At 40.4% G+C, this 22662-nt stretch overlaps 1 protein-coding gene across 1 annotated transcript in view; it reads left to right on the forward strand.

The window, feature by feature from the left end:
• The window catches only part of ADAMTS9 (ADAM metallopeptidase with thrombospondin type 1 motif 9), a 156812-nt gene that overhangs the window by 29093 nt on the left and 105057 nt on the right, over positions 1 to 22662 (forward strand). The window contains 9 exon segments of the mRNA XM_006178299.3: positions 1774 to 1857; positions 1958 to 2073; positions 3295 to 3335; positions 3461 to 3534; positions 3536 to 3567; positions 7664 to 7810; positions 9036 to 9177; positions 10797 to 10901; positions 16943 to 17088. Coding sequence (XP_006178361.2) covers positions 1774 to 1857; positions 1958 to 2073; positions 3295 to 3335; positions 3461 to 3534; positions 3536 to 3567; positions 7664 to 7810; positions 9036 to 9177; positions 10797 to 10901; positions 16943 to 17088 — 887 coding nt within the window.

The raw sequence follows: 22662 nt of genomic DNA on the forward strand, positions 1-22662 counted from the left end.
TAAAAATATAGCAGCCTGCCTCGGTCCCCCTCCCTGGGATTCTAATTAAGTAGCCTTAAGGTGAGGTGTAAGAATCTCTCACTCTATATTTCTGCTCTCATTTGGAATTGGAAAAGTAATAAATTTGCATGATTAAAAACAAATCCAACAGAACCAGAGACTATTGACAAAACTTAAGTGTCCTTCCCTACCCAGGCCTCCAGGTCCCTTCCCAGAGGCAACCACTGTGACCAGTTTTTTTGCACACATTTCTAATCAGCACTGCCCAATTAGGAACAGAATGCAAGCCACATAGGTCATTCTAAATTTTCTAGTAGCCATGTGGAAAAGAAGAAATGAGTAAAATTAATTTTAATGAGGTATTTTATTTTACACCCAAATATAATCATTTCAAAACTTTAACTTTTTATTTACCTTTTCTTCCATACTGAGTCTTCCAAACCCAGTAGCTGTTTTGTACTCACAGCACATTTCCATTCAGACTGGCCACATCTCTAGTGCTCAGTAGCCAAGTGTGGCAAGTGGCAGCCATATTGGACGGCGCAACTCTGGATGTTTCTTAGGCAAATATGCATGGATATACTTTCTTTTTTCCAAACAGAAATGGAGCGTTCTCATATATGATTTTACGTAGTGCTATTTTCTTGAAATACTGGAGTTTGTTCCATAATAGCTCAAATGATCTGCTTTCATTCACTTTAAGCCTCAATATAGCATTCCTATTAATTCATCCTAATTTATTTGAATGGCACTCTACTTCTAATAAATTCCCCAAATTAATGGGAAAAGCATCCATTTGGGAACATTGATTTGGAGTTTCTTCTTCCTTCTCTGTGGCCCATGGTTCTCCTTGCGTTTCCCCTCACTGCCGGGAACCATGCCCTCTGCTCTCCACCCCAACCTGCCTCTCCTCCACACCCCCTCAGTCCCCCTTCACCATGCTCTGATCCAGGTGCCCAGCTCTCTCTCGTTTCCTGGAAGAGGGAAAAGAAAGCCTAGTCAGGCCTGGTACAGACTTAATTCCATTCCTACCCCATAAATTCAGACCTGTCAGGAATTTCATGATGAGCCTGGACTTAGGGTGCAATTGACCTAGGCTGGGAGTTCTGGCTCTGCTACTTACCCCTGGCTGTTTAGTCTTGGACAAGTTGCTTAACTTCTCTGAGCCTCAGTTTCCTCATTTATTGACGAAAGATTATAATAATAGCCCAGAGTTTTGTTGTGGGGACTAAATGCAAAGGCATATGCAGTTTCCAGCAAGGATCTAAGTCCACAGTAAGCATTTAATGAATGTTAGCGTTCATCATGGACAATAATAATGAAAAAAACTAAACAAAAACAAAAACAGTCTACCAGGTTGTAGAGAACACAAATGGTTGGTAAACATGAGGAACAGCAGAATTAGCAAGCATGTGGTCAATGTGAGATTCCATAAATGGCAATCTGGGACTCCAACTGGGATGAAAAAGCTTGATCAAAAATTAATATCCATTGTTTTGGCACAAAGAACTATTAAGTACATGGCAATGTGATTTCCAAGGAAAACACCTTGAAATTTAAACTCGTTTGCATTCATTCCTATCTAAAGCTGCCATCTGTGAATTTTTCAAAGAGACTTTTAAGAAATGTTTGCTGACTGAATGAAAATTCACAGCTCCAAAATGCATCTGTTGCATGAAACGTAAAAAGAAGTGAAGCCCAACATAAGAAGTGAATTGCTTATTGCTTACCCAGAGTTCACAATTAACTTTGAAAAATTTATCTCGGTTGCAGGTAGCCTCTATCTATAAAGACCCAAGTATTGGAAATTTAATTAATATTGTTATTGTGAACTTAGTTGTGATTCATAATGAACAGGTAATCAAGTTTTTTTCTTCTTTCTTCTATCTGTATCCGAAACGGCATATCTAGTTGACGTGGGTACAACAGACCAACCATAATTCTTTTCTGTCTCTAGGAAGGACCTTCCATATCTTTTAATGCCCAGACAACATTAAAAAACTTTTGCCAGTGGCAGCATTCAAAGAACCATCCAGGTGGAATCCAGCATGATACAGCTGTTCTTGTAACAAGGTATATGGATGTCTTATTCCCCCAGTCTCCTAGCTTCCCATCAAGTTGATGGGATAAGGTCATATATTCCTGGTAGCCCGCTCTTACGACAGAGTTTTTCAGCCTCATCACTATTGACATTTTGGACCAGCTAATTCTGTGTCGTGGGGACTGTCCTGTGCACAGCAGGATGGTCAGCTGCATCCTTGGTCTCTACCTGCTACCTACCAGTAGCATGCCCCCCTCTTAATTGTGACAATAAGCAGTGTTGTCCAGAGGTTGCCAGATGCCCTTCAAGGGTGCATAGCAGGAGGGCAGACTCAGCCCTGGTTGAGAACCACCAACCCATAGCTGCCAAGTAGGGGATAAATGTGTTAGGCAGGAGTGAAGGTAAACGCCCTTACCAAGAAGGTACCTGCCATTCAGGTTACCGTGCAGGATATAAATTCAGGGTTGCCAGCTTTTGTGATTCTGCAAGAAGGCAGAAATAAAGATTTTGTTTGTTTGTTTTTTTGAAAATGTGAAATCTCCCAATTTTTGAATGGTAGCTTCTAGCTCAAAAGTATTTAAAATGCTGCATGGGGCAACAGAGAGGTATGCTGGCCAACTGTGCCTTCCATCAGCCCCCTCTGATATGGTCACACTTTCTCTTAAGTGAATGTAAGGGAAAGGCATTTAGAGCCTTCTCAGAATGTTCATTAAGAGGGGAAGGGTATAGTTCAGTGGTAGACTGTGTGCCTGGCATGCATGAGGTCCTGGGTTCAATCCCTGGTACCTCCATTAAAAAAAAACAAAACACCTAATTAACGGCTCCCCAAATATACAGTGCTGTATGTCAATCATATCTCAATAAACTGGAAGGAAAAAACATTTTAAAAATTAAAAAAAAAAAGACATTGGCACATTGTATCTGACTTTACTGCTAATTTAAAGAAAAAGAAAAGAAGAGAAACTAGAACCACTTGCTCCAAGGTCTGAGGAATAAGTCCTGGTTGGAGAGGTTGCCCCCTTAATCTTGGCTACCCCTTTGGCCGAAGGAGACCTCTCAATGTAGCTTTTAATCTGTAAGTCAATGATTCCCAAACTCTTTTGAGTTGCAAACCCCTGATTTTGTGAATTTGTTTTATGTAAAGCCCCCTCCCCAAAGTGGTGTTGTGGTGACTGCCTGGAAGATTCGAAAATAATTGCTTGTATTGACATTTGCTTTTTGGTGTCAAGACCCTAAGTCTGCTTTGCTTTCAGACAGGATATCTGCAGAGCTCACGACAAATGTGATACCTTAGGTGAGTCCGCTGTGCGTATCCTCTTTGGCTGTAACAGTTGACGACATGTTTTTCTTCCAAGCCATGATTGCTTTTTAAAGTAAATCCTTGTTTTTGTTTTTTTCATTTTTCCCCCCTTCTAATAGGTCTGGCTGAACTGGGAACCATTTGTGATCCCTATAGAAGCTGCTCTATTAGCGAAGATAGTGGATTGAGTACAGGCTTTTACAATAGCCCATGAACTGGGCCACGTGTACGTTTTTCTTTTCCTTATTTTCATTTAATTCAGAGTGACCTAAAAAACTCTCGTTCCTTCGCATCAGGGACCATTCACTGGACTTTAGAGGGTGTAAGGTGCTTCTTGAGTCATGGTAAAGTTGCAGGGTTGAAGGGCTTGGAACCTCAGTGGGAGAAATGACTTTAACTTTGGAAAGCTGAGGAAATGCAGTGCATCCTCGTCAGTCAGAACTCGTATGTTTCTGGCTTAACTGTACACATCTTCTAGGCAAGATCTAATATGCTCCTTTCCTCCTGGCAAGGGGCAGGCTTTTCTACCCCATCCACTGAAGCAGACAGCATATTAGTTTGGAGAACTTGCCTGACTTCACATCTTTGTTTACAAGGGTCCTCCACCATTGCTGGGAGCCACACGATTTTCCCAAATCCAGATCATTCCTGATTCTAGTTATACAAGCCTGTCATTCAGATGGGAACAGAGATAGCCCTCTTTCAGGGGAAAAAATGAACAAAGATACAGAGAAGAAAATATTACCTAATTATGGTCACTAAGTATCTGGTCATTATGAAACTGGCTTTTCCTTTTTGTTCTTTAGAGACAGTTTGGTTAGAACATGGGATGAAACAGTATAAATTTACTCAGAGTTATTCTGATTTTTGATCTGCATTATTTTCTTTCTAGAATGATTACATTACTTATAATGTTTTTGAAATAATTTTCTCAAACGATGTCATTAGTATCACATAGATGGATGTCAATTTGCATGTAAAATGCTAACTTTATTTAGAGATAGCGTCATCCATTAAGCAAGCTTTTTCATTCAGCAGATGTTTTTCAAAGGCACTTTATGTGCAATGTACTATGCAAGGTGTACATACAGATAATCACTAATTCAACTGAACATATAATGAGCATATTTTAAAACTAGTGCCTTTCAAGCTTATTTTAAGAGCACACCCCCTCCTTTTTTCTCCAGAGGAAATATTGTCAGATGCCCAATGTTTAAAGAATAAAAGAGGCATGACTTTCAGTTAAGCTACTGTGGCAGACCAGAGTCCTGCTTCGTCAGCTGCCTCCCTGTCCTTTGGTTTCTGAAATACCTTCACGAAACTCCAGGATTTCTTGGAACTAGGTTTGAAAACTATTGGTTCCACCAGCATTTCCCAAAGTACAGGGCTCTAACACTGATTCCAAGAGAATGGCCCATAGCAGGGGGAAAAAAAAGAGTTTTATAGTCTAGTGATGTAAAATTTTTTTTATTAGTCCAGCCTTGCTTGGAGCCTCAAGCCCAAATGGCATAAAGTAAAGGCTCTGACAAGTCCTGTGTTGGTTTTGTTTAACGTGGTTTTCCCAAACTTATTTTAACATAATCTTCGGGGGATTTTCAGCTATTTGTTTTACATGAAATCTAGTAAATTACTTTTGACCTTTAAATCAGAGGTGTAGATCTGACCATGAAGAAGAGGGTGGCATTTCAGTGGGGCAGCTATTCCGGCCCCAGAGAATGGAATTGGGAGAGTTACAGAGGTAGGAATGTAAAGGCAAGAGTTCGTGTTGTCAACACACTAACATTTCCCCCCACAATATGGCTAACAGAAATATACTGTTTAAATAAATATAATTCATTCCCTATTAATTCTTTTCCCAAAAAGAGTTTATAAACTCCTTTTAGGTAGCCAGTTAATAAAGTTGACATTTTAAGAAAAGACAGAATTTTGAATTGCAAAAACTAAATATTTTTAGCTATAGAGGATGCCTCCATTCACAGTTAACAACCATCTCCCCCCACAAAAGCCACATTGTTGACATTGCTCTAGGAGCTTTCATTTATATTATCTACCTTCATCTTTGTAATCCCCACCAGGTAGGTATTATTTTGTTCTTGTGTTTGAGGTATTAAATTACCCAAAGTCTGGTAGCTAAGTTTTGTTTTGATGTTTTGTCTCATATAGTTAGCTTTGTTTATATTTTAAGAAAAATGAAAATCCTTTTATTTAAAAAAAAAATTGCTACTGTGCTTTTGTAGCAGATTTTCTGATGAACTTTTTCAAAAGTAAGTTGTTGCAGTCGTGACTTTCTGATCATATAAAACCCAAGAGCCGACTGGGGGAAATGCACCCAACTGACCTTATGTTGGTTGAGCATGATTGGATGCTTCGAAAATAGCTTCTCCCTTCTCATCCCTGCTTCATGGACACCCAGAATCTAAGAGTTAGGGAGAATTTGGGAGGTAATTGTGTCTCTGCTGGATCCAGAAATCCTTACACAGGATTCCTGATGAGTCTCCCACAGCTTGTCTCCCAGGAGGGAATGTAGTTTGTATACATTTAGAATCAGACAGAGAAGTACACTCCATGCCCAGCTGCGCCACCTTAGTAGCCATGTGACCTTAATCAAATAGTTAAACCTCTCTACAACTCAGTCTCCTCTTCTGTAAAATGGGGATAGCAGTAGCACACCACTCATTGGGTCAAATAGGTCATTAAATGAAATAAAGCACCTAATGCATCTAACACGCTGGCTGGTGCGCTGTGAATGCTCAGAAAGTCTTGGTAATTATTTTTCAGTAAGTGCTAGATGAATATTTATTATTCTGCAACCCCTGCTCTGAGCAAATGTGCCTGACACTTGAATGAAAATAAGTTTTGTGTACACGATGAAATGAACTGGGTTTTGTCAAGTCATGATGGGGTGGGGAATAAACACCAGCTCCTTTGCACCAGAGAGAAGTAAACACGGAAGATTTGAATGCTTTGCTGGTATTAGGTTTGTTGACATAGGTATTACACTGACAATGCAGCTGGGATTTAGAAACCTGGGCAGTCATTCTTTTAAGAAAGTGGACTCTTAAACATCAACTACTATTAAGTTCAACCAAGACAGTTTGAGTTTTCCCAGCTCACGTTTTCCATCTGGCAATTATTGAGGGGCCCAAATTTTTAAAAGAAAAAGGAAATCAAACTTAAGAGAAATTATCGAGCTAGAACTCACAGACTTTTATTCCCAGCTTTTTACTTTCATATGAAGCAAGTCTATATACTTATGTCTGACTCACTTGTGTTTGTATTTCGAGATGAACTAGTGATGGGGGTTCCTCCCTCAGTGCCAAATTAATCATATGCATCAATTTTGTGATTGGGCAGAGTCACCCAGAGAGGTCAGCCCTTGTGAGCCTGTTCCCCAGTGGTTGGGAACCTGAGCTGGGAAGGGTGTGTGGGTCAGTGGGTCGTAGAGCTGATGTTTCTGGATTGAGAAATGCATCCTATCACTTTTCCCCCCACTTCCTCTGGGTAAGCCAAGAATGGCAAACATGTAGTAATGTTGCTGCCGAGTTCCCTCCCAGGCCCAGGTTGGCACTCTATCAGAGCCTTTCTCGGGCGGATCCTGGATTAGTTTAAGAATCCTTTTGTGCTCAGATTTTCAGGAAGCCAGTACCAATCAATTGTCATCGGCAGGAAGCATGAAGCCATTTGCCATCTCCGAGTTAAGCCAAGTGAATTGGCGTGCCTCTGGTTTCCGTGCTTGCTTGCAGCTTTTCTTAATGGGTTTTATTGTGCACGAACTTTGCATCGCTTTATAATGGTATACTTACATGGTTATATCATCTGTCAGCCTGATCCCAACAGGCGGAGATGCCAAGAGCCACCGTGAGCCTCTTATTAGAAAGCTTTTGGCTTCAACTTTTGACACTTGACTGACTCTTGATATGCATAACGTTATCATAACCTGCCAGATTCTTGACTGTATAAATTGGCCTTTAAGAGCTTATTAGGAATTCCAGCTACTGTATTCTAGCACCAACTACAGCACGTTCAAGTCTTTGCAATTCCAGATAGTCCACTGAAACCGAATAATGGCCCGATCCACGTCTTTTTTTTTTTTTTTAACACATTAAAGGCACTTGGCATTAAATTAGGTCAGAAGTATGTTTTATTCTACTCTCCACCTTTAATCTTCTGGTAAGTTTTGTTCCGCTCACCAGGATTCCAATTCTTACCCGGAATGCAAGAGCCGCTGAAATTTTTTCTCTTAGATGCATCCTCGAAGCAATTAGAACAGCTCAAGCCCTTTGTGTTTATTGACAGTGTTATCCTTGTCTCCTCGGCCATAGGTTCAACATGCCTCACGATGACAACAATAAATGCAAAGAAGAAGGAGTCAAGAGCCCCCAGCACGTCATGGCCCCGACATTGAACTTCTACACCAACCCCTGGATGTGGTCAAAGTGTAGTCGAAAATATATCACTGAATTTTTAGAGTAAGATTTGAACTTTTCTTTGAGCGCAGCCTTCATACTAGGATCTGAACTAATTGTGGGAAAGAAACTGTAGAGTCAAGCATTCCTTTTGAGTTGTTATTATTGTTGACATTCCTTGGAGGAGGGAAAAGAAAAATACTCTCAGACATCTGTGTAGTTCATGTCCTCGCCAGAGTTTAGAAGATGACAGACTGAGCTCAAGAAAAAAGGTTGGGATCTTAAAGAGAATATGTAAATGTTGCTTCGTTCTTGGTAAAGCTCTGAAATCAGTTCAGGTATTGGAGGAGGGACCAGGAATGTGATTACATGGTGAAGGATGACTGCAAATATTTGTGTGCTTCTAACTTAGTAATTTTGGATTGGGAAAGGGTAGGGGAATGAGACACCCCCCACCCAAAGAATGTTACGTGGGTGGATGAAAATTGCACAGACCTCCATGTCATAGAATTGAGAGCGTTCTCTTTCGTCTCTCTCTTTCTTCCCTCCCTCTCTCTCCTTCCCTCTCTTCTTTTCTTGTTTTGTTTTTTAAGCTTCCTGCCAGGCTGCTCAAAGATCCAATTACATTATACAATATCCCTGTGTCACAGATTTATTGCTCCTCTCTCCCAGATGTACAAAAGGTTAAGTGATTGTCCCAAGGTCATTGGGTGTATATTTCTCCAGCCCCAGGGAAGAAGGGGTTTTGTTAATCAGAACTCACCGGGTGTGAATTTTCCAGAAGAGGTGTTTGCAGAAACGTAAAATAACTGGAGGGTTGCTGGGTTTTTTTCAACCAGATGATCTAAAGTATTTCTTACTGTAGTGGTTGATTCACTCACCCATCTAACCAGCAAATATTTACTAAACACTTGTTGCAATAGATTGGACCCCATGCTTGGGTGAGAAAGGCACTGTCTTTACCCCTAAGAAGCTTGTATGCTATTGGAAAAGATGGTGAAAAACAAATAGATAATTGCCCCGATAATGTGATAAATACTTGAGCAGGTACATATTTCCTCCTGGTTATGTTGTATGCATAGCCCGTGGTTCTGCATGCAAGGATACACCAAAAATCTAACTTCAGCTTCTGGACTCAAGTTTGGATGAAAGGAATAAAACGAGTATAAAAAAGGAACCATCTTCTCTGCCATGAAAATGGCAGAATGGCCTTGTCTGTCATCTGGAGCCTTTGACCATCACATCTCATCCTCCGCCGTCACCATCTTTGTTTTTCTGCTTTCTGTAGCACTGGTTACGGCGAGTGTTTGCTCAACGAACCTGAATCCAGACCCTACCCTTTGCCTCCCCAACTGCCAGGCCTCCTTTACAACGTGAATAAACAATGTGAACTGATCTTTGGACCAGGTTCTCAGGTGTGCCCCTATATGGTAAGTGTTTGGGGACTGTTTCTGGCCTCACAAATGGATTCTGAATTTTTTGTTTTAATTCATAGTTTTCCGTTGGCTTCTCACTCTACCATAAACCACTCATGGAAAAGGTGAATGGTCTGTTGACTGTTGATGCTGGTGGTAAAGGTGGTGATGGGGCTGAACATTCCTAGCTCTTGGTGTTGGATGGTGCTTCACCTGCACATTCTCATTGCACTCTCGGACCAAAGGGGAGTGGCCATCAGCATCTTCATTTTCTAAGTAGGAAAGTGAGGCTCAGGGGGGACAGGGTTACAGAGCTGGTAATGAGCTCAGCCCTTTTCTCTTCTTGTCTCCTTTTATTCCCACTGACTTGTCCAGATGACTTTTATCATAGGGAGTCTTCTGGATTCAATAATTCATAAGACGAACCTGTTTCCCTGTTTTAGCTTGTCAAAGCTGTGTCCTCAGACTACCTAGGCCTTGAAATCATTTCTGGTGGTAGCTTAACTGGCGAGTGCGTGATACTTTGATGTATGCATCATGGACATTTGGACCAATGGTATGACCCAGTGGTTTTCAGGATGCAGATGAACAGATCTGGGCTATTGTGGGGTCCCCCATTCTACTCCTTGGGATGTTTGCTTGCTTGTTTTGTTGGGAGAGGCTTAAGTGATAGCCGGGTGAAGTGGGGAGGTACAGTGATTCCATGGAAATAACAAAAAAATTTTGAGTAAAATGTGTCCATGATTATATTTATTTCTCTGTTACCCACGATAGCAAACATTTGAAGTAATCCAAATGCCCAAGAATACAAAGGTTGAGCAGACTTGATTGTCTCTGTTTAATGGAATATTTTACAGTAATTGAAATGTAGCTACCCATAGGAACATGCTCCTGCTATAGTTTTAAATTAATATAACAGGATAAGCAATTGTTTTAGAGTATGTTCTCAATGGAAAAGGAGGAGAGAAGCTTCAATCCTTTTTTCTATTCAAAAAGAAATAATACCTTCTGAAATTTTCTGCTGTGAGCATGGTTTATTTTAATCACAGGGGGAAATTATCTTTAAAAAGTGTGCCCTGGGGGGAGGGTATAGCTCAATGGTAGAGTGCATGCCTATTGTGTACGAGGTCCTGAGTTCAATCCCCAGTGCCTCTACTAAAAATAAATAAACAAACAAACAAACTTGATTTTTTTTAAGTGTACCCTGAAATAGAGCTAAACAGATCAACTTGGATAACTCTAAAAACAAAGTGTATTTAGGGGGAAAACAGCAATTTGTAGGATGTATCTGTATATCCTGAAACGCCCAGTAGTATTGCCTGTTTAAAGCTGAAGCGCTGTGTGTTACTGGTAGATATTTACACGTTTGTAATAAACGCAGTGGGAATGATGAGTGGTGAGCATCACGAGGACGATGGTTACCTCTGGGGAGTCCTCCCAGGTGTAGAAATGTGTTTCCTGGGCTGCTCTCTGTATCCCTTGGAATATTTTATTATTTGTCATACCAAGAAAAAAATCCCTTTCCAGTCTACACTCCCCGTCCCTGGCAAACCATTCGTTGAAAGCAACCCTTGCCTTGCTCAATTACCATCTAATCACCGTGTCCCTGATTGTCATTCAACTGAATTGTGCAGATGCAGTGTAGACGACTCTGGTGCAATAACGTGGATGGAGCGCACAAAGGCTGCCGGACTCAGCACACACCCTGGGCTGATGGGACCGAGTGTGAGCCTGGAAAGGCAAGTAGCACCCTGATCCGTCCTTCTGGCTTGGGGCAGAAATGGGCAAGATTTGGGCTGTAGGCGCTGTCATCATTGTTTAGAATATAAGTTAACAAACACAGTACATTTCAGTGCGCAGAATACTTTTTTGAGGCAGGAGGTTCAACTTTAGAATTGAAAATTGTGAAAACTTACATTTTAGCATAAGACTGACACGAGAGACATGGCTATCATTACTGCATCGTTTTTAAGACGTCCTTTTTCTCATGTTAACATTTCTAAAATCTCTATCTGCTTTTCCATTCATGAATCCATTCCGTGTCAGGTAGTGTTTCTTTTTCCTCTTTCTCTCTCTTTCTCCTGGGGTGGCTGGCATTGGAAGTCTGTTATGAAGTTGGTGGAGCATCTTACACAATCAAGGAAATATAGAAAGGCAGTAAACTTACTGTGCTCGCTACTCGGGTACCAGGCTTTTCCCAGCCTGTGTTGATCCCTTTAAGGCGCTGTGACATCACCTGGGATCTGTCCAAATCCACATCTAAGTTGGTTATAATGATTCTCACTTATTTGTTAATAACCAAACAAAATCTGTTGCTTATACAGTCCAAGGATAACAATGTCGCAACAACTATGAGTGTGGTTAATGCAACCTTTTGCACCTGGTATTCATCTAAATAAAGAATAAAAGGTACTACATTAGTGATTTGGTTACAAAAAGCTTTAAATACAAACCTGATTTTTTTCAGTCCATACAGAAGATGGTGTTCTGTCATTTACCTATCACACTATCCCTGGATTCCGTCTGAGTCTAATGTTATCCTCACAAATTTTTTTTTTCCTTTCTTTCTCTTTTCATCATCCACTTTACTCACTTTTAATATTTTGTTCCCATCTCATTTTCTGTTCTTTCACTTTACCTTGTGAAATTGATAGTCCCCAGAATGTTTCCAGGGAAACATGGGGTCCTCAGAGGTGAGGAACTTAACTGTCCCTTCCCTGATTTTATAGGTAGGGAACCACAGAAAGAAGTAACTTGCCCAAGGTCGCTCCGCTCATTCAGGGCAGAGTCCCTTCACAGCCCAGCCCCTCCCCCACCCACTCCTTTTTTTGCTTTCTTCCTATGAAGAGCCGCAGGGTCCACAGGAGTGTCCCCACCTCCCGCTCACTGAGCTCTTTAAGTTTCGGTGGTCCAACAGGAGAACTAGTGGTTTCTTCACTCATGTCTCAGGGTGGTTTTATAAAATTACATGAGCTAGAGGGTCAGAAAGTTATTTGAAAAGGATCATGTCTAATACAAAAATAAAAAATTACACTGAAGATGATGATATCGTTGACCCAGCTTGGTGACTGTATCATCTCCTGGTCTCACTTCTCTGTGGCTAGGACTCCAGCAGTTGAGAGTACCGCTTCCTCCAGGAGCAACCTAACCAAAATTACATAAGGACGTAGACATAACAGCTCCTGCACTGCACCTTGCATTAGCTTAAAAAGAAATGTATCTCTTTGGCCAGAGAGAACCTTTCACTTTTTGCAAAACGTTTAACTCAGTGTGTTGCACAGGATCATAGGTTTAAGTGTGGACATAATTCTCACGTTTCCACAGCAGCCATCAAGAATTCGCTCATTCTTCCAAAATGAAGATGTGGCCTCAGAGTCCTTCTAAACACAGTGACCCATACAGCGACTGTCAGTTGATGGGAGATGACAATAGACATGATATCTAGTTGACAACTTGGTTAGTTGGCTTGAGTCAGAGCCAGCCAACTGTATTATTTACATTGAGTCTGTTTGATCTCAGAAAAATGACCAGTATTGTGTCAGGGTTCTTAGTCAGTCTGGTGTGCCCACCTACTATGTCTATTTCTGACACATATTCCTGCTGGGAAAACCCTTAACAAAGAAGAACTCTCCCTAATAAGATGAAGTGAATACTATTTAGTAAAATTGTCATGTGCGGGCTACCAAGCTCCACGTAGTGCTGAGGTATCCCAGTCAGTCCTGGGACACAGAAGAACTTTGTGGATTGTCTGTTGTGCCTTTTAATCTTCTGTTTTTGTAACAGAAGCAGAAGAGATTGCAGGGTAATCTTATACCTGAGGAATGGGGACATTCGGGAGACCTTTCAGAAAACGTTTCCCATGTATGCTTGTGTGTTCAGCGAGAGGAGACATCAGGGCATTTCAAAGGGCAGACTCAGAACACTTTCAGAGAAGAAACTATGCCGAGAAAATGATACGTACATTTTTAGTTTGTTTTAGGAAAGTGACTAAGTCTAGAAACTTGTATTAAAGATGCGGATGTCCACGTGTTTGTTCCCTTGAAGAGTATATTTGCATTTTACAAATGCCAAAGATGGTGGATATGTTGGCTTAGAAGTTCTTTGTGCTTTTCTGTTTTGTTTTGTTTTCATAGAATTGGCAGTAAAGCCATATGCCTTTTCTCTATTAAATTCTAACTCCCTTCGCTACTGGGTTGATTTTTTTTCTTTCTTTCTCTTCTCTCTGCCCTGCTCCCTGATAGTCATCTGTCTTGGGCTGCTGACACAATGTGCTTTTGATGAATGACTCTCTAATGTCCCTTTATTTTCTCCGTTCTCTTGTTAAGTCCATTAACATTTTAATTTTAACCTGTTTGTAAATCCAAGGTTTGAAACTCTCTTGTTTTAAGCCTCCTTGGAACAAAATTGACCTCCGAGTCCTTCTTCCAATCTCTTAAAAAAAAAAAAAGCATTTATATATAATATCATTTAAATGGTCCTGAACACTTGTAGGAAAGGCTGACTATATTTTGGCTCTGACTCCACCAGCCGCGTAATGCTTTGTTATGATGTAATGGCTTTTCCAGTATATAATTATTGTTTGTTCAATTTCCTGATAAAATAGATTATCTTGAGACATATTTGCCAAACAGTCCTCATTTCCAGCCTCTGTCACCTCAGGTCCTTTTTCTCTTCCTCTGAGATACTCCCTCCCCTTTGAAACTCATCAATGGTTTTGTCAGTAAGAAATATTTAATTTGCAGATGAGTTTTTAATTAGGTTTTCTTTTAAAAAGGGACCATATTAGGACGTTTGAATCCAATGCTGAATGGCAACAGTCTGCCTAGCTTGTGCCCTTATTCTGCTCTGGTTTATGGTAATGCTTAATGAGAACTATGGTCACCTTGGAGATTGTTCCTCTGGGGACATGGAGTCTGTAGAATGGAGAGATCAGGAGAGTGAAGAAATCAAGAGGAAAAAATGTATTTCTAGACAACTTCTCATTATTAAAGTTCATGACTAGTAATAGGAATGTTCTCCTTTGTAGAATTTATAAAATGTGTATCTGGTATCAAGATTTGAGGGCTGAATTTGGACATCAGCTACAAGCTTAACTGGATATTAGTTAGGAATTTTGTTCAGGTCAGATTCAATCGTAGTAGTGTAAGCATATGGCTCGCGCTCGCGCTCTCTCGCTCTCTCTCTCTCGCTCTCTCTCTCTCTCTCTCTCTCTCTCTCTGTTTCTCACACACACACACACACACACACACACACACAAATTAGTCAGAAGTTGGCAGACCATGGAGCTGTTATGGAGTCTCCACAAAAGGCATCAGAGACGCAAGGTCTTAATTTCTTTCTGCTTCACTATCATATGCAAATGGCCCTTACCCTCAAGGTCGCAAAATAGCTACTCTAGCTCCAGCTATCAATTCTGAGTTCCAGGCAGAATGAAGCCAAAAGACAAGGAACAAAGGGCCAAAAGGACCTTCCCCGGAATCTTAGCCAGTGAATTCTGCTGACATCTCTTTGACCATTCCTATCTATATAAGAATCCAGGGAAATATAGATTCTGTTAACAAGGATGAAAGAGGGAATGGATATTGGGTAGATGACTTGTAGTGTCAGCCTCACCTAACCAGCTCATTAATCTTGCTTTTAAATTTCAGTCCTTATTTAGATGTCAAAAATTGTTCCCATTTGCTCACAGTTAAGAAGTGATATGTGTCACAGTTCAGAGGATGCACTCTGGAGCCAGATTGTCTGTGTTTCAGTATAAGCTCGACCCCTTGCCAGATGTTTAGTGTCAACCCTCTGTGCCTCCATTTTTCTTTTCTGTAGAAATGGGGGTAATAGTACTTATTTTATAGTATGCTGTGAGGATTAAGTAAGTTTATATATATTTTATATATATATATGTATATATGTATATTGCTTAGAACATCTACTGTGTAAATATTTGCTGTTATCATTACAAACCTTATTCAGGTTGGGTCTTCTGTGTGCTCTGCTGTGTACTAGGTGCTTTAGATCCATTGTCTCGTATTATACTCAAGACAAGTTTGTCAGGTATGTCCCTGCTTTTCAGCTATGGAAGCTGGGTTCACTGACTCACATGAGGTCGCAGAGTTAGTTTGTAGAATGGCCACCACTCACCACCAGACCATTTGCCTGCTAAGCTTTGTCCCCCTGAGACCTGTGCTGTCCCCATATGGCAGCCACTGGCCACATGTAACTGGGTGAGCACTTGAAACGTCAGTCTGAACTGAAATATGCTAGAATAAAAATACACACCAGGTGTTAAAATCAAGCATGAGAAAAAAAAGATATGGAAAAAATCTCATTTATAATTTTGTGTTGCTTACCTAGAGAAATAAAAACACCTTAGATATTTTGAGCTAGTAAAGGCTATTGAAATTAATTTCAGTTTTCTTTTTACTCTTTTAACGTGGCTGCTAGATTTTTTTTAAGTGATATATGTGGCTCCTGTGACATCCCTATTGGAGAATGATGCTATAGACCATGCTGCCTCTCTCATTGATCTGGTGTGCATATGTTCCAAGAAACATTCAAGACTTTTGCGAAAACAATGATAAAATGATTTCAGAGAGTGGCGTGGTCGTTTCTAGCCACATTTCTTGGGTAGAGAGTTGCTTGGGATTCTTTAGATGCCTCACCTTTTAAGACTCAGCCCAACAACCCAGGGAAAGGGACGTGTCCTCAGATACCTAAGAGGATAATGACAAGGAAGAGGGCAGGACAGAACAGAGGAAACCTAACTGCACTCTTCAAGTGATTGTTCACCAGCCTTTGCTGGGACCGCCCATTCTAACTGAGACCTCCACCAGCCTCTTATCTGTCCCCATTCCCTGCCCGCTCCCCCACCGCCTGCCCTCGGTGGCCCTCTGCCTCTTGCCTCCCGTGTCCTCCCTGCCTGCATCCTCCCTGTGGATAAATCACAGTGGCCACCACCAGCTCCGCTTCAGAGATCTGAGCAGGGTGTCACCCTCCTGCCGCCACGGCTGCCCCTCATCCTTTGTCCAGGGCTTGGTGACCTCAGCTTTGTGTCAGGGCCTCACACCCCAACAATGGCAGGGGTTGAAATGGACTTCTCCATTCCTCTGTCCTGCTGAGGAGTTTTACTTTGTTTTGTTTTGTTTTAAACCTCGCGCCTCCTTCCTGCTCCAGGCTGAAGACTCTGAAACCATTAGTAACAAAAAAGCAATAAAGTTGAGGGCTCTCAGTCATGTGTCCAATTTTGCTTTGGTCTCATCCTATGTGCTTTGCTACAGTGAGTTTAGAGGAATCATATAACTAGCTTTTTATTTCCTTTCCTATTCAATTAAAATTGGGTTTTCGAATCCATGAGGAGCAGTAAGGCATTATATTTCACCAGGCTCACGACATCTCTGGGCCTTGTTAATGGAGATGTGCTATGCAAATCCAATAACTCATTCTGGCCTTGTCTGCAACCAGTCTGCCCATTTCCACGCCTCATTTTTCCAAGTAGGCTAATGAGCACTTCGAAGCTGGCCATTGGAGTTACCCTGACAGCCTGCAGCCAACTGCTCATTGGCCAATTTTATTGAAGCCAGTTGTAAATGGAAGACACAGCCTAAAATCACTAAGTCTGAGATTCAAATCCCTACACTGTCCTTGACTCACAGAGATGATGACATCACAGCTTTTCAAAACCAGCACATGGCAAAAAGATTCAAGTGTGGTATATTTAAAAGGACAGCGGGTCCTGCAATATCTGAAGCACCGAGCTCTCCCTCACTGTTCCCCTTATTAAATACAGCACTGCAAGTTTGGATTTTGTGTTCCCAAAGAAATGGAGGTCCCCGTGACCGACGGATCCTGGGGAAGTTGGAGTCACTTTGGAACCTGCTCAAGAACGTGTGGAGGGGGCATCAAAACAGCCGTTCGTGAGTGCAACAGACCAGAGTAAGTCCTAGAACTGATCACTGTCATTGCTGGGATAGCAGGGCTGAAAAATTCCTAAAGGGAATAATTTAGGTGGAGGCCAGTTAAGCTCTCTTTCCAAATTGGAAAGTGGGTGGACGTCTAGAACTGCCTAGACCAACGATATCTAAATTCTGTCCCTCTGTACTATTTTTCTTCTCCTGTGAGCCTTTATTATTACAAGTTTTATCTATTAAACAGTGGATGCTTTGGTTCAGTGGGTCTGTTTAACAGTGTTGACAGTCAGGTATATCTCACTGCCTGCCAGAGCTTGGGATAGCATGCTAATAAAGTGAACAGATGGATTTTCCGGAGGAAACAAAGGAATTAGACATTTCCCTCCAGATTGTAGATAAATGTACCTTTTCCAGTTAGCTACTGAAATGCTGAAAAGGATATCCGGACCCACACTGGGGGCATTAGCAGACCCCAAGGGGACCTGGAACCCCAAGTCAGGACTTACTTTTGAATCATTCTAGCTGTTTTCCAGACTCCTGAGGTCCCATCCCACAATCACTTTCCTGAATAATTCTCAGAATATGACTGGGCTGTCTCTACCAGCCATACCTTGTTGAAACTTAACATGTTGAGATGAAGCCGACAGGTTTTTTTTTTTCCCCAGCATCTTATCACAATAGACGTGTGTTTGGGGAGAGGCTATTTATAAGTAGATTTAAAAAGTTACCATCTACCTTATAAGGAATGACATCAAATTTTGTGTGGATCTAAGATGTGTAAGGTTCACAGGAACAAAAAATAATGTGTGAAGTGATGGCCACTGAACCTGAATAGGCTGAGGGGCCCCAGAGGTCCCCACAGATTAGAGGTAGTTTTTAGATATGCAAACTAACAACCCTGTTGAAGAATCAGCTGCTCTGGGATTACGTAAAATGGTTTTTCTCAGCAGTACTCATTTATTTTTAATACCCTCCATTGAGGATAGTGGACTGGATCACAGAGAGAAGCAAGCAGGTACAGGAGCAAAGTGGGTTAGGGCAGTAGACGAGGCTGTCTGCACTGCAGAGTGCTGGAGCAGGTGTGGGTGACAGGCCCCGCTGATCGTTCACCGGTAACAAAGGGCCTACTGTTGACAATGCTTCCAATATTTTTTACAAGGAAAACCCGAAATATGTATACCAAAAAGGCCATACTTAAGGCCATTGTTGCAAGCCCTGGTCTAAATAAATACTCTGTCGAATCCAAATCACAGATGTTGATCAATTTATTTACTTATTTTTGTTCACCAACATTTTTTCACATCCATGAAATACTAGTCTAATACTAGTCTCTAAGGACAAGTAAAGAGCCGTAAGACGTGGACTCTAGTCTGTAAAACTAACACTGTGGCCATGGATAGCAACTAATAAACATTAGATTTTTCCATAGACTCTACATTTCATTTTAGTTTTTCTTTAATTCTTATTTTTTATTGAGGTGTAGTCAGTTTACAATGTTAGTTTCAGGTGTACAGCAAAGCAATTCAGTTATACATATACATACTTTTTTTTTCAGTTTCTTTACCATTAAGTCTCATTACAAGAAATTAAATATAGTTCCCTATGCTATACGGTAGGTCCTTGTTGTTTTATCTGTTTTATATTTAGTAATGTGTATCTCTTAGTTTTTAAATAATAATATAAATATAGTACATGCTTTCAAAAAATTCGGACATAAAAGTATATATCAGAAATGACTATCATTATTCTTACCCTCTCCTACTCCCCACAAGAAATAACCACTGAAAAACAATTTATTTTTATTATTTCAGACTTTTAAAAAAGATTATAGATGTAATATGTGTTATATGAAGTAAATATCAGGTAATATAAGGGTCATTCTATATATATTGTTTCACAGATTGCTTGTTAAAATCAATTATATATCCTAGCTGCTTGTATTATTATAGTTTTAAAATGAAACATTTTAAGCTAGCAGCATATACGTTGAAATTTTTTTTAATTGAAAACTGGTGGCTACCTTGAGCCAAATTACTATTATTATTATAATAAGCTATTACTATCATGAGGGTGTAGATATTGTGAACAGTAGGCACTTTTAACATTTTGACTCAAGAATGTTCCATTTAGAAGAAATGTTTGGTGGTTTTTGTTTGTTTGTTTGTTTTAAGCCTTAGAGCAATTCTAGAAGTAATGTGGAAAGTGGAAAGAGATAAATCACTCTGTAGTTGGAATGGGCCAGACAAAGAAAGTCACCCCGTTTAAAGATCTCAGCACAAAAAGATCTTGAGCTCCAAAATGAAGCAAAGATCCTCGCATTCAGAACTTAGGAACTGATCATTAAAGATTTCAGTTAGAGGGCCTCATCCTGGCTGTTTGCTATGGAAGGTTTTGAAATAATACAAGCCACCTCGTTGAGTGTCAGCACGAACATCATTTCATTGAAATTCCTCCAAGTTCTTTGCACTTTGGATGTCCCTGTGAGCGAAGGAGGGAGTCTGCCTCTCAAAGCTGAGGTTACGATGGCACTGGGGGAGTCAGTTAGACAGGAGAAGGGGACACCGAAAGGGGAAAATCAGATCCCAATCAGTTTAAAAGCTTGTTCAGAGAAATTTGCAGAACAGTTGGTTCATTATGTAAGATGCAGAAGTAGTTGCTGTCCTGATTCTCAAGGAATTTGAGGGAACACGACTCACCCTCTGTCCCCTGCCCGCTGACGCCTCTCCACCCATCACTGGCAAAGTGCTTTGAAGAGCCCTTAGAATATAATGAAGAGCTCCATTTTTAGAATCCACGGTATGCCTCTATCAAGAACACTGGATTGTTCTTATTTTTTCATAGTATTCATGTGGGTCAGGAATGTATTTATTTAGCATCCAAATACTTTAAGCTGTATTTTTAAGTTTGTTTTTTTTTTTCCTGGAAAGCATGCAAGCTGAAAAAGAGAAACAGTCCTGCCGTGCTTATGGAATTATGCTGTAATTGATGAGCAAGTTTCTGAAAGTATCAGCTTTCTCACTTTGGTCGGAAAAGTTTTTGGTCTCAACTGATGCGCCATCATGAGAATGGATCCCTGATATTTTGTCTTTAAATGTTTTATTTATTTTTTAAGCCCGTTTTGACCCGTGCCCTACAGATAAGCATGTGTTCTGGTTTGTTAGGATAGTCCCAGTTAACATCTGTTGTCCTGGAGAAATTACTGATATCTCCCTTTTTCATTCTCAAAATGCCCGAGATTAAGCTATTAATTATATGGTCACCTGATCTGTAAGAGACATGTAATAGAACATGTAAATTTAAAGTCAGAACCATCAAAAACATAACTGAGAGTACCAAAGCAAGATGAAGCACTGTAAATAGAAGATGCATTATCAGGGCCGTTGGGCCATATGCTTGTTATTTTGTGCTTTAAATTTGTCTCTGAGCTTCCTGGTGGCTGGAACTAAATGGTTTGTAGAATTGTTATAGTCCATCAGAATAAAAAATCAAGCCAGTTTTTTAGGAGAGCAAAGTATTTCCCTCTTTTCATGCTTCTATTTTTGCTTTTAAATTAGGAGGTAGGTAAAATTTACAAATAATAGTAAACTGATAGAGTTAAGAAAAAGACAAGCTTGTGAACTACATTATTCCCCCTTTAGGCTTTGACTGTAGCAACTGCTTATGAAATCTTATACAAGAGAGGATAAACATATGTCTAATCTTTTTTTTAATGTATGTCCAATTGATTGTTTTTTATTTCATTTTTTAATTTTATTTTTGAGAGGAGGTAATTAGGTTTCTTTATTTATTCACTGGAGGTACTGGGTATTGAACCCCAGGACTTCATACATGCTAAGCACCTGCTCTACCACTGAGCTCTTACCCTCACCCTAAACACATGTCTGTTTCATCTAAGAAAACAAGTCTCTCATCTGGCTGTAAAGAATGGCAGCAAAGTTTTGTTGAGGTACTGAGTTGGATGAATTTACAGATGGTCCCCAACTTACAGTGGTTAGACTTAAGATTTTTTTACTTTACGATGGTGCAAACGCGATGCTCTTTCAGTAGAAAGTGTACTCCAAATTTTGAATTTTGATCTTTTCTCAGGCTGATGATATGCAGTACAATGCTCTAGTGATGCTGGGTGGTGGGGACCCCCACAACTCCCAGTCAGCCACTCATCATGCCGGTGAACATCTGATACCCCGTATAACCATTCTGTAGACAACCCTTCTGGTTTTCACTTTCAGTGTAGTGTTTAATCAGTTATAAGAGATAGTCAGTACCTGATTATAAAATAAGCTTTGTGTTAGACAATTCTGACCAACTGTAGGCTAGCATAAATGTTCTGCGCGTGTTAAAGGTACGCTAGCTGAAGCTACGATGTTCAGTAGGTTAGGTGTATTAAATGCATTTCCGACTCAGGATATTTTCAAAGTGCAATGGGTTTATCAGGACACAACCCCACTGTAAGTTGAGAAAAATCTGTCTTTTGAAATATTGAGAACTGGCTGCTGTGGGAGAGCCATTAACTAATGAATGAGTAGAGATCCAGTCCCATAGACTGCCCCATTTGGCAGAATTATCAATGATCGCCCAGCCCACCACACCTAATCCTTGAATAGCCTTTCCGTGTCCTTCATAATCGATCATTAGACCGCTTAGTACAACCCTCCAAATATAGCAAACACACTACCTTGTCAGGCTGCCTTTTGTATCACTAGAAATCTGTTCCTTGTGCTAACCCCAATTCATTATAAGTAAACATAGATGTTGAGATTTCTGTTCAAATCCATTTGCAGACCAAAGGGTGGAATGAACCTGTGATGATCTTTGCAAAACTTCTTCTGTGGCTTTGGCCATGCGGCATCGCAAGTTTTCTTTGTGCATATTAATAGGCATGTGCTTGAAAGGATTCAGCATGCCTCTGCTGAATATAGTTACTTTTATAGTAATTAATCAGCAGTTTCCTTAAGTCATTTCCATCGCTATTTGACAAGCAGTATTTTTAAAGGATCTTAATAATTGGAAAATGTGCTTAATGTTATTTTTTAAAGCTACATTTCCTATAATTTTCAGAATTTGGTTATATGAAAATACTTCTATTCAGCTAAATTCCTAAATTATGACCTGAATTTTTCCATGCTGAAAGGTAAGTTCAGCTGGCCAAAGCCCTCCCCATTATACAGTATATGCACATCAGGCAGAAATACTATTGTCTAGGATATTTTTATAAAAAAGTCATATGTTTCTAAAGGGCACATTTATGCTTATTAATAAAATATCAATTGCCTTTACATAAAATGCAAATGAAGTCAGAGAATGAGTTTTGAAATGGAAAGAGACCTGTCTCGACAGAGGCAGCATGGGAGAGAGGCCAAGTCAGGGAGACCTGGCTTGGTGTCTCAGCCAGCATATCTCATTTAACCAGCATGTGACCTTGCCAGGTTACTTAACCTTTTCTGAGCCCAGTTAAAACAAGGATGAGATTGAGAATCAAAGATGCCACTGCCTGTCTCACAGAGTCACTGATGTGCACAGTCACTGATGGAGTTTGGAAAGTGACATGGTGCCTTGTATTCTAGAGGAGCTCAGGACTCAGCAGACGTCTTCCATAAAA

This window comes from Camelus ferus, chromosome 17 (genome assembly GCF_009834535.1).
Source record: "Camelus ferus isolate YT-003-E chromosome 17, BCGSAC_Cfer_1.0, whole genome shotgun sequence".
NCBI classification, from domain to species: domain Eukaryota; kingdom Metazoa; phylum Chordata; class Mammalia; order Artiodactyla; family Camelidae; genus Camelus; species Camelus ferus.